Source organism: Sturnira hondurensis, unplaced genomic scaffold (assembly GCF_014824575.4).
Source record: "Sturnira hondurensis isolate 20B ecotype Veracruz unplaced genomic scaffold, ASM1482457v3 Scaffold0007406, whole genome shotgun sequence".
NCBI lineage: Eukaryota > Metazoa > Chordata > Mammalia > Chiroptera > Phyllostomidae > Sturnira > Sturnira hondurensis.
Window position 1 is genome coordinate 665,074 of NW_028080037.1, and position 11,635 is coordinate 676,708.

General features: G+C 55.8%; 1 protein-coding gene across 2 annotated transcripts; it reads right to left on the bottom strand.

Moving 5' to 3' along the window:
• Positions 1 to 1,690: 1,690 nt before the first annotated feature.
• Positions 1,691 to 10,034, bottom strand: PUS1 (pseudouridine synthase 1). Of its 2 annotated transcripts, none has more exons than XM_037051854.1 (6): positions 9,956 to 10,034; positions 9,271 to 9,502; positions 7,408 to 7,545; positions 6,325 to 6,427; positions 3,085 to 3,776; positions 1,691 to 1,965 (listed from the first exon to the last, which is right to left on the bottom strand). In XM_037051854.1, exons 2-6 carry the CDS (start codon positions 9,490 to 9,492, stop codon positions 1,918 to 1,920), a joined length of 1,203 nt encoding a protein of 400 aa, XP_036907749.1. In that variant the 5' UTR covers positions 9,493 to 9,502; positions 9,956 to 10,034; the 3' UTR covers positions 1,691 to 1,917. The 2 variants fall into 2 exon arrangements, with proteins under 2 accessions (XP_036907749.1, XP_036907748.1); XM_037051853.1 differs by lacking the exon at positions 9,956 to 10,034 and adding an exon at positions 9,626 to 9,853.
• Positions 10,035 to 11,635: the final 1,601 nt, after the last annotated feature.

The following is an 11,635-nucleotide window of genomic DNA, read 5'->3' on the forward strand; positions in this document are numbered from 1 at the left end:
GCATACCCAGATAATAAAATAACCAAAAAGGGGGGGGGGGGTGAAATGTTGACACGCCAGAACATAGACAAACTTTGAAAACATGTTCTGTGAAAGAAGCCAGAGACTACATGTTGTATGATTTTAATATGCAGAATGTACAATATGTATGATAGAATACTATGATTCTAAGGTACAGAATGGGCAAATCCATAGAGGTGGAAAGGTCAGTGGTTCCCAAGGACTGTGGGGAGAGGATGGGGTCTACCTTGGGATGCAGGGTCTCCTTCTGGGGATAATGAAAAAAATGTGGAATAAGGTAGTACTGATGTTTGCCCAGCATTGTGAGTTTACAAAAAAACTGCTGAACTGTGCACTTTGAAAAGATGAGTTTTCTATTCCAATCAAGTTTATTTTTTAAAAAAAGAAATGCAGGCTAAGGCAATCAACTCCTCAGCAAAATGCAGGTGCAAATGCCCTCCCTGATATTAAATATCATGAAAATTTTTACAGGAAAACTTGCTGTAGAAAGGAGACAAGAGGGGCAGGTGGAAGGGGACAAATTTAGTCGGTTAATAGAAAGGAGTGATTTCACATTTGTGAGTGCTGATGCCCCAATAGAGGTGTTACAGGTAAGATAAAAGGGGAGGTGGGAAGTGATGTGGAGGGGTGACTGGGGGCACCTGAGGGCATTTGTGTCAGATAGGAAAGTGGCTTCTCTATGGCAACATCTGGTAGCAGGAGAAGTGAGTGCAGGCTTGGAGCAGATTCAAGAGGCTGGGGAGTTCCAAGCCAGGGCTTCAATTTGCTCGTAAAGGGGAGTAGCAGCACACCTGCTGAGAAAGACTAGCCTTGGTGGGAGGGGTGAGGGAGGGGCCAGCTGTGCGGGGAGAGGAAGCGATTTGAAATGGGAATGCACAAGATGGGAAAATCCTCTGAAGGTATCTCCTAACCCCACTGTGCAGGTGCATACACACTGATGTGCACACACTGCATCACATGCACATGCCACCACATGCATATCACCCATGTACTCACATGTTACATGCATACACACGGTTATGCACATGTATCGTATGCATGCATGCACACACCACCTCCCCACCTGAAATCCTCTTGTAGATTCTTCGGCAGACTTGCCGATGACCCACCCGCCCACACCAATTCCCCTCTTTGCTAACAGGTCACTTAGTTCTGGGTTGACGTTCTGGGCACTGGGCACTTCATTAACAGCAGTTTCCAGCCTCCCTTGCAGCTAGACATGACAATGCCTCTGGCCAATGGGGGAAGGAAGCTGCCGGTGGGTCTCCTGGGAGAGCTTGCTAAGAGACATATTCAACAATATGTCCCCTCCTTCTGCCTGGACCATGAACAGTGGTGAGTGGGTGTGACCAGGACAAAAGCCAGGTGCTGGAGGCCCTCCTCCAGCCTGGGGACCACTGTGCTGGGCCCGGCTGCCACCTGTTCTCATCCGTGCCACCTGGCAGGCTTCCACTAAGCACAGCCAAGCCCCACACCAATGGCTTAAAGCCAAGTCCTGGAAAGATGCCCTGGCTGCACCACCTGCTCAGCCTCAACCCTCAGGGCCACCGGCAGTGTGTTCCATATACTCCCAACCACTCCACACACTTACCAGGTCACCTGTCCCGCTCAGCACACAGTGCTCCTTTCAGCTCTCGGTGAAAGAAACAGAGACCAAGAAAAGAGAAACGGAATGGCTAAGCAAAGTTTGTATTCATTTAGTAAGAAAATCATTTCTTTAAAAAAATAGTGTCTTGACACGCTGAGGTGGGCAGAGTTCATGCTGAGCTGAAACATTTGTGGCACGGTGTGGGTCTCAAGGTCCTGAGGTGACGAGGCCACATCTCAGCAAGGGATGCGGCCGAATGCAGCAGCAGCAGCTCCTGGCGCACGCGTCTCCACGGGTGGCCCCCCGCCTCAGTCACTGTCTCCATCTCCATCACTGCCTTCCTGGGGGCTGGGGACCTGCAGAGCCAGAGTAGACAAACAGCGTTGGAAGAGCAAGCTGCCCAGGTGTGGGTGCTTCCTCCCTGTGGCGGGGGGGGGCTGTCTGTGGCACCCTGAGCCCCTCCCAACCTGCCCCTTCAGGAGTGAGGCAGGCGTTGGTGCTCTGCCAGACATTGTCTTAACTGACTGAAGGCCCCGAAAGCCAGGGGCTGGGGACAAAGAGGTGGGGGGTCTTTACAGGTCTCAGAGGATGCAGTGACCTCAGCAAACCTACAGCCAGGCTCTCCGAACTGGACAGAGCTGGCCCCTCGGCAAAGTGTGAAGGCAGCAAGCGGCCAGCAGCCTGCCAGACGGACTCGGGCAGTAGGCTTTCCATGGTCAAAGCTGGACAGTCTCCACCGGCCTCACGGCACTCGGGGAAATGAATAACCAAAATTTAAGGAGTGAGGGGTTCACACAAAATTCTGGAGGGCCAGTTTCTCTCGGAAGAGTGTAAGCGCTCCGACATAGACACCGCTGGCAGTCTCCCCTAGAGACGAATGAGAGCTCCTGTCCCCACTGGTCCCGATCGCCTCCCTGGCCCTGGCTGACGTTCATTACCTGGCCTGCCGCCTGCGGTTCTGACACCTGTCTGCACGGACATGCGTTTACAACTCCAGGCGTGAAGGGAGGCAATGTTTCTCCGTGGGCCCAGGTCATGGGAAGATCCCCCCGAGTGCCAGGTGGGGATGTCACCCTCTGAGCACCCACTGCACCAGCAAGAGAGAGTGCATGCTAAATGACCGGCACAGTCGGCCCAGGAACGTCCTAGTCACCTCCACGTCATAAATGGAAATGCTGCCCAGCGTGTCCCTCACCCTAGGTCACTAAGTATGGGGTAGTGCTGGGCAGTGCATCAGAGTCACCAGGCACCCAGTCCAATACCCCGGCCCTGTTTCCCCAGCTGCTGTGTGACCTTGGGGGAGTGGTGTGCCTCTCTGTGCCTTAGCTTGCTCCTGTGTACAATGGGCATGATGACACCAGCACACAGCTGGTTAGAAGCTCAGCCACAGACGACAGGCAGACAAGAATTAGCCAAGCTCCTGGAAGGGGTTCCACCAGCCCCGTGGCCCCCACGGCCCCAGCGCCCAGCCCCACCTTGGCACCGGGGCTGGCTGCCGCATGGGCAGTGGCACTGAAGTCGTGTGCAGGCAGGGTGCTCAGCCACTGGGCCATGGACCTCTCGTGGCGCTCTGTGCTGGTGATCGTGGGGTAGATGTGCTGCTCCTTGAAGGCCGCGGCCTCTGCCTCCTCCCGCGCCCAGTCCAGCGGCTCGTGCAGCCCGTCACAGCCGAAGCGCCGGTTGTACGTCTCAAAGTGCACGCGCTCCAGGACGAGGCCGAGCCCCGGCGCCTTGGGCACGTCCACCTTGGCCTCGCCCCAGCTGCGCTCCAGCGCATCTTCGGGGGCATAGCCCTTGACGATGGCCACCACCAGGCCCACCATCTTCCGGATCTGGTGCGTCATGAAGCTCTGCCCCTTCACCTTAATGACCGCGAACTCCATGCCGTCCCGCTCAAAGGGCTCCTCACAGAACATGTCCAGGACGTAGCGCTGGGCGCTGGGCTCCCGGGGGCCCTTCTGCGAGGTGAAGTTGTGGAAGTTGTGGGTGCCCTTGTAGCAGGCCAGCAGCCGGTTCACCTGCCGCAGCGTCTCTGGGCTCAGCCGGTACGTCTCGTCCTGCACGTCACGGTCCTTGTGCGCGAAGGCAAATGTGGGCAGCATGTACACATACGTCCTGGCGTCACACCTGTTCTTGGAGTTAAAGCCGCCCGTAACACGCTTCAGTCCTGGGGGGACAAGAGCAAAGGCTTCAGACACGCCAGGGCCCTGGCACCTCAGCTCTCATAAGGACAAGTCCTGACTACACCCCACACCACACACCTGCGGGGCAACAACCCAATGCCTGCCAGACCCAAGGCCGGCCAGGGGCCAGGGTACTGGGTGCGCCCTGTGCAGACCCCACGCGAGCACCACAGCTGCATGCAGGGACCAGACCATGGTGTCGGCAGCAGTGAGCCCATTGTTAGAAGTTACTCTGCAGATGTGGCCACAGAGGCAGCACCATGAGTAACAGCCAAAAAAAAAAAAGTAGAAACAACTGAAAAAGCCCAGTAATGGGGAAATGATCTGACACATTCTAGAATGTTCATAGGATGACACAAGAGGCAGCCCTTGAAGGTCAGGACACAGGTCTGAGGTGCGGCCCCCTCCAAGACGCCCAGCACCTCCAGTGCATGAGGACTTAGCAGGTGCTCAACACATGTTTGACTGCAGAGTGAAAAATACGAAAGGGAGCCCTGGCTGGTGTAGCTCAGTGGATTGAGCGCGGGCCTGTGAACCAGACGATTGCAGTTCGATTCCCAGTCAGGACACATGCCTGGGTTGCAGGCCAGTTCCCATCAGGGGACACACGAGAGGCAACCACACATTAATATTTCTTTCCCTTTCTCCTTCCCTTTCCCTCTAAAGATAAATAAATCTTTAAAAAAATACAGTTGAAAATTGGTTAAAAAAAAGGAATCCTTAAAACCTGCACCCAAATGTTCACGGCAGCTTCTCTGAAACAGCCCCAAAGTGAACCCCCCACCCCCACCCCGGGGCCCTGGCAGGTAAATGGATAAGCAATTTGTGGACACGCACGGGACAGGACACCACATGGCAATAAAAAGAGAGACTGGCCACACAACAACACACAGAGTCTTAACCTGAGCTCGTGGGAGAAGCCGGACAAAAAGGAGCACGTGGCAAACGGCTCCATTCACACAAAACTGCACAAACCCAAACTGGCTCAGGGTGGTGGCTGCTGGGGAGAAGGGGGGACAAAGAGCCCGTTGTCTCGGCTGGGATGGCCGCACAGGCGCACCAAATTTTTTTTTGAAGATACATTTGTTTTAAGATTTTATTTATTTATCTTAGAGGGAAAGGGAAGGAGAGAGAGAGAGAAATAACAATGTGTGGTTGCTTCTTGTGAGTCCCCTGCTGGCAACTGGCCTGCAACCCAGGCATGTGCCCTGACTGGGAATCGAACTGGAGACCCTTTGGTTCTGAGGCCTGCACTCAATCCACTGAGCTACACCAGCCAGGGCCCAAAGCTTCCTAATTGTATACTTAATAAGTGGTTTATTACACATGAATTCCACTTTAATTTTAAAAAGTATCCTTAAAAATTTTAAGTGGCTGTTTAAAGAGAAAACAGTAACAATGTAGTGTGGAATTTGTAACGTCCATAAATATAAAATGTGTCCACAGCAGCGCAAGCTGCCAGCACAGGTGCAGCTGTGCTGTCACAGTTTTGGACTCTGCACAGAGTGGTGTGACTTCGCTTGAAGAGGCGGTAAGTTAGAGACAGGCCCTTGAACCAGGGACTGGCAAACAATGGCTCAGCCAGGGTCATTTCTGCTCAGTCCGAGAGGTGACATTGAAAGGGCGGGTGAAAAAATAGAGAAATAGCCCTGGCTGGTGTAGCTCAGTGGACTGAGCACAGGCCTGAGAACCAGAGGATCGCAGTTTGATTCCCAGTCAGGGCACATAACTGGGTTGCAGGCAGGTTCCCTGCAGGCCAGATCCCAGCAGGGGACGCACGAAAGGCAACCATACATTGCTGTTTCTCTCCCTCTCTCCTTCCCCTCTAAAGATAGATAAATAAAATCTTTTAAAAAAGCCAGAAGGCACGAAAAATGTTTCTAAAAAAAAGAGTACTATATAATACACAGCATGATCTATGTGGCCACAAGCCCAAAATACTTTACTCCCTGGCCCTCTACAAAGTTTGCCAGCCCTTGCTTTACACTGCAAAGTAATCACCGAAAATCTACAGCCAAGTTACAGCTAACAAGGCAGCTAGGTTTCTAACAAATGGAACTATGAAAAGTACCAATTAATGTGAAAGAAAGCAGATAAAGGGGGACACCAAGAACAGATGGGACAAAGAGGACACATGGCAAGGTCCACGGTAGTCACCCCAACACCACACTGAACCTGAATGTCACACACGTGCCATTTAAAAGGGAGTCAGCTTGGATTTTCTTTTAATGAGACGAAAAAAGTCCTATTTACCAGGCCTGTTGGAAGAGGGAACGACTGCCCATGTTTTAACTTCACCGAATCTGGACTTCCACATCCAGGGTTCGGCTAAAACCAGACGCGTGTAGCTGCAATCGGAGGGATGTTCCGAGCCTGCCCTTTCTGAGGGAGGCGGGAAAGCTGACTCCCCGCCCCCACCTGCTGCATCACCCGTCTGTCGTCTGGACCGCCCACCAGAGACACTTGGTGACAGAAGAAACATCTGGGCACATCTGCAGGGCACATCTGCAGCCCCCACGCTGTAGGTCTTACCCAAAATCCGAATGTGGGACGGGAGGTGGCTGTTGATCTTCTCTAGGATGTCGTCAATCAGCCACACCTTCAGGGACACGACCTGGCCAGCTGCAGAGACGCCCTGCAGAGGAAGCACAGGTGGGAGGGGCCGGCTAAGGCCTGCCCTTCAAGCACCACAGGGCTCTCCCAAATAGAAGGACACACCAAGTTACATCTGTTCCCAGAGGAGTTCTGCTTTTGGAAAGGCACCTCAGAAGGGGAAACAGAAGGCAACTCAGCCAATGGAAGCACAAGGCAGAGCAGGGCATCTGTGGACCTCTAAGACCAGGCGATGCGCAGGTCCCGGGGCCAACCTGCCCAGAGCTCCGTCCAGGAGACTGCCGCCCCCTGGCCCAGAGCTGGACGTGCCCGGCAGCCAGCATCCCAGAAGAGTGGGGTGCAAGCATGCCGTGTTCTTTTTCTACCAGGAGGCCTCACATGCTCCAGCCCTGTTGTCCCGCTGACCCATGCCCGGGCCCAGCCCTGGCGACCCCTCCATTCTCCTGTGCAGGGGGGCTCCTGCCTGAGTCAGGCCCATGTCCGGGAACATGACAGCTGCCGTGCTAGCCAGGAACTGGGCCCAGGGCAGATCTGTGAGCTGACCAGACAGCAGGACTCAATCTCATGATTCTGGGTGGTCAGTGCTGGGCTCCTGAGTCCTCAAGGTGCGTAGCGATGGGCCGATTGTGGGCCAACACCACACTGGAGTCAGCACTCACGCCCAAAGGATGAAAAACATACCCCAGGAACCTTTACACTAACGTTGCTATTAACACCGATTTCACTGGTTTCCTTTTCCCTTCCGACCGTGGCGAGCAGAAATGCATGGCGCAGTGTGCCTGGCCCCTGTGTGTCCCTGCACCTGAGACGGCCGGTTGATGGCAGGAGACGTCATGGCGGTGGCAGAGGACGGAGTGGACGCAGCACTGCCGGAAGTGGGCGTCCAGACCCAGCTATCTCTGCTCCACCGGCAGCAACATCTTCCCACTGAGACGAGATGGGTCTCACTCGGGCAGCTGTCACCTGGAACTGGGAGTGCTGACCAACAGAGACACCACCTACCTTGTCTGTGCGGGCACACCGCTGGAACGACATCTTCCTCATGTCCTCACCGTGATTCTCCGGAATACAGCCCGACCGCACCAGGGCAGACACCAGGTCATCTTCAATGGTCTTGAACTGCGAGGACCCAACGTTCCTCTGAGGGAAAGGAGAAAACGCAGTTTTTCGTGTGGTCGCTATCTACAAGAGTGGGCCTGGGCTGCTCCTGGCAGGGGCAGGCGCGGTGGGCCCGCACCCCCAGTCAGGCACCACGCCTGTGGCCATGGGGAGACGCTGCATCTCGTACCCACCAGGGGAAAGAAGAAAGCCACCTGAGGGTACCCACAGTCTCCACAAATCCCCATCCCAGCCAGTGGCGGCACTGTCATTTCCTCCACCCGGTCAGCCCTGAAACCAGCACTGTCCCACTGCGGGGCGCATCTGTCTGCTGAGGGACCCCTCCTGTACGACTGCGGGGAGGCAGGCCCCTCCCTCAGAAAACACACCCAGGCACCACCGGTTGGGGGCTGGTCTGGCGTTCCTGGCTTCAGTAAACCCTTCGGTGCCTGCACAGCCCACACAACCTCCCAGGACTGACACAGGCAGGGGAAGACAGCCCCTGCTTTCAGAGCCATCTCTGACACCATCCCGGGAGGGGTCCCAACCCTGATCCCGGGCCTGCAGGACCCTACGGTGTCGGTGAGACCACCAGCCTTCCCGCTCTCTAAGAAAGCCTTTCCCACTCAGGGGACACGGGGCCTCAGCACAGGGGGAAGTCCTTCCCAAAGTCTACCTCACAGTGTAGGTCTAATCCCTCACTCAGCGTGGAGTCATAAATGCTCATGTGATGGGAACAGATATTAACAAACAGGGGGAACAACCCCCACCCCAGTCTCTCAATCTGTCCCTCCATTCACTCTGTGAGTTGTCACTCTCCACCCATTTCCCTAGTGGGGAAACTGAGGCAAATAAAAGATGATAGACCTTCTCTCAAAATTCTCAAGACAACACCGAAGGCAAAAATCCATGTAATCAAAACTACCCTGGAAAAAGCATTCCCATGGGTTGGCCTGCTCCTACAGACGCCTGGGGCTGTTAGACTGAACCAAGGTCACAGTCTACCAGTGGTTATGAACTTGGTTTCAGGAGTGCAAGCCATGCTTTTTTAAAAATAAAACAGGATACAAAGTAACTTATCATTACTATTGGTCTTAGTAACAGTCGTAACACCTCTTCCCTTCACTTAGATACTCTGTTCCAGCAGCGAATTTCTCACTTTCTCACTGTGAGTCAGGCTTGGAGACTTGACCCAAACAGATGTGAGGACAAGAGGGAAGGAGAAAGTTTACTAGCACTTGGGCAGCACCTTCTGCCTTTTGCAAAAGGATCACGTTGGCAGGCTGCAGAGAGAATTCTAAAAGGGGCCCCTTTGCCCACAGCCTGTCACTTCAACGGGTGTAAAGGGCAGGGACAGCTGACTCCCTGATCTTCCCCAGCGGCGCCTGGGTCTCAGCGCACAGCATCAGCAATCCTAGTACACCTTCCTCCTCCAGGAGGCGGGTGCTGGTGCTGTGATCACACCACATCAAAGGTGAGGAACCTGAGGCATGGAGAGGGCCAACCACGCGCCCCAGGTGTGGCGCCGGGTCAGCGGCATGGCTGGGCTTTTAACCGCTGGGGGAGACGGATCAAAGCCCTGGCAACTGCATCTCCCGTGCAGGGCACAAGGTCAAAGCACTCAGATTCCAATCTCAACGTGCTGGGACTTGTGAAACAGGGCTGAAGAGTGGCTTTTCTGCCCTTCCCTGGGGCGGGCCCGCTCGAGGCCCTACTCGGAACCACGGAGCGGTCACTGGCGAGTCGGAGCGGGCTCCCACCGCTCACCTGCATGCCGTGGTAGCCCTTCCCCGAATAGGCCAGGAGCATCACGATCTTGCGCTTGGGCAGTTTCCTGGGCGGCTCCCCGTCCGCGCCGCTCTTGAGCTTTTTCGCCGGCTGCTCCGTGTCCTCCCAGGCCCTGCCCCCGCCCTGCCAGCCGCTCCGGGCCTTCCTGTCCTGCTCCTGCCTGGTCCCCACGGGCGCAGGGGCCTCCGCCTTCTCGGCCATGGGGGGCCAACTGGAAAGACAGAGGCGCTGTCGGCAAGACGGGGGGACGCCGCGCGGCCGGGGAGCCGCGGGGTGGAGCCCCCGCTCCGGCCTCCGCGACCCGGACACCGGGTGAGACAGATGCGGACATTACCCGAGGAGGTGCCGTCCCAGGCGCGGCGTCCACGCTCCGCAGGCTCTCTGCAGGGCCCCGGCCACCGCCCGCAGGCTGCCGAGCCCCATGCACAGCCCGGGTGGGGTACACGCGCGTGATTCCAGACCTCCCCAGGCCCCTGCGGCCCCTCCCCGCCCGCGGCGATCCTCCGGCGTCCCCTGACCCCAGGCTGACCTCTGACCTTCACAGTCCCCACCTCGCCCTCCAGCCCCGCCTCCCCGGCTTCCCCTCGGAAATCAGGAAAACCCGGCCACCGGCCACTGGCCCCGCGGGGACCAGGGAGGCGCAACCCCACCCGGTCCCACTCACGGCGCCGCAGTCTGAACCCCAGCCGGACCACGTGAGCAAAGGCGGAAGAGCAATGGGAGGCCGGACGGCGGCCGGGATGGGAAAAAGTCCTTCGGGGCGGGGCTTGGCGGCGGGGCGGGGAAGAGCGGGGCTTGGCAGCCCGGGACTCTTGGCCGGTTGCAGGCCTTGGTGAATGCGGCTGCGCACGCCGCTTCAGCGCGCACAGCGGTCCTAACGGTCCTGAAGTGTTCCAGGGCTCTGCCCAGGTTACACGTGTTAACGCGTGCATCTTCAGGGAGAAGGATAACGACAACACGGATCGTTCACATAATACTGCGTTGTAAAGTAACAAATGCCACGTGAAAGGCGAATGAGAAGCCCAAACCCCCCCTGCAACGTGAGCAAACTTGAAAACCTGATGCTCCGTGAAGGAGATTACATGCAAAAGCCAGGTGGTGTGCGAAATGTTTAGAACAGGCAAACTGCAGGCTGATACGGCTTCTCTGGCTCACAAGTCGGCCCTAGTGGAAAGAGCCCCTGTGCCAGACGACCCCTCCAGGATAGCCCTTCCCTCTGCAGAAAGGAAGCAAGCTGCCTTCCCGGTTCCTGAGGTGAGGAAAGACAAGGTCTCCTGTGACCTGGTGGGCTCGGGCGGCTGAGCAGCATTAGGAAGCATCCAGCTACCTTCACACAGAGCACCGCCACACCTGCTGCCTCTGCAGCCCCACCAGCTACAGTGGGTGATCTTGCATCTCCGTTCTGCAGAGGGTCGACTGAGGCCTGAAGTTGGGACGGGCGCCCAGGGGGCCGAGGTTTGAGGCAGGGTGGGTGCCCAAGCCCAGCCCTCCTGGCTGAAAGGCCCCTGTGGGCCTGGGGAGCTGTGAACATGCAAGGAATGTGCAGAGGGGACTTGGAGGTCATCCTGCATGGTCACTGCACCCCCAGGCCAGTGTTCCTGGGCCCACTTGTCACAGTCAGACTCCTGCATGGGATGGTTATAGTAGCTTTATTTGTAATTGCTGAACCTGGGAAGCAGCAAGATGTCCTTCAGCAGGTGCATGGAAAGTAAGTGGTTAGACTGTGGGATGCTACCCAGCATTAAAAGGAAAAAAAGCTATCAAGCCACGAAGAGACACAGAGAATATTATTACTCAGTGAAATAAGTCAATCTGCAAAGGTGACATACTGTATGATTTCAACTGTATGGCCTTCTAGAAAAGGCAAAACAATGGAGACAGTGAAAAATCCGGAAATGGGGTGGGGGGAAGAACAGAGGATTTTTAGGGCAGTAAAACTACCTTGTATGACCCCGTGACGACAGGTGCCTGTCAGTACACATTTGTTCAAACCCACAGAACATGCCCTGCGGATGCTGGGCGACTGCAATTGTGGACGTGAGCGAATGCAACAGTTAAGCAACAGCCAAATGCCGTGACTGTCCCCATCCCCTTCGAGCACTTCTTTGTTACTGACATACTCAGTGACCCACAGAGCAGACGCGCAGGTTGGCCTCAGCCTCGACCGGCTCAGCCCTTCCTCTCTGGAGGGCCAAGTCTGCACTTGAGGAAGCCAGCTCTGAGTAGGCCCCACCTTCGCTTCCTCAAAGAAGTTCACTGCTACTTCTTTGTGAACTTTCGTTTCACATTGCGGTTAGCCTTTTTGGTAATTTAATGGGCTATTTTTAACTTACAAAAACATTAT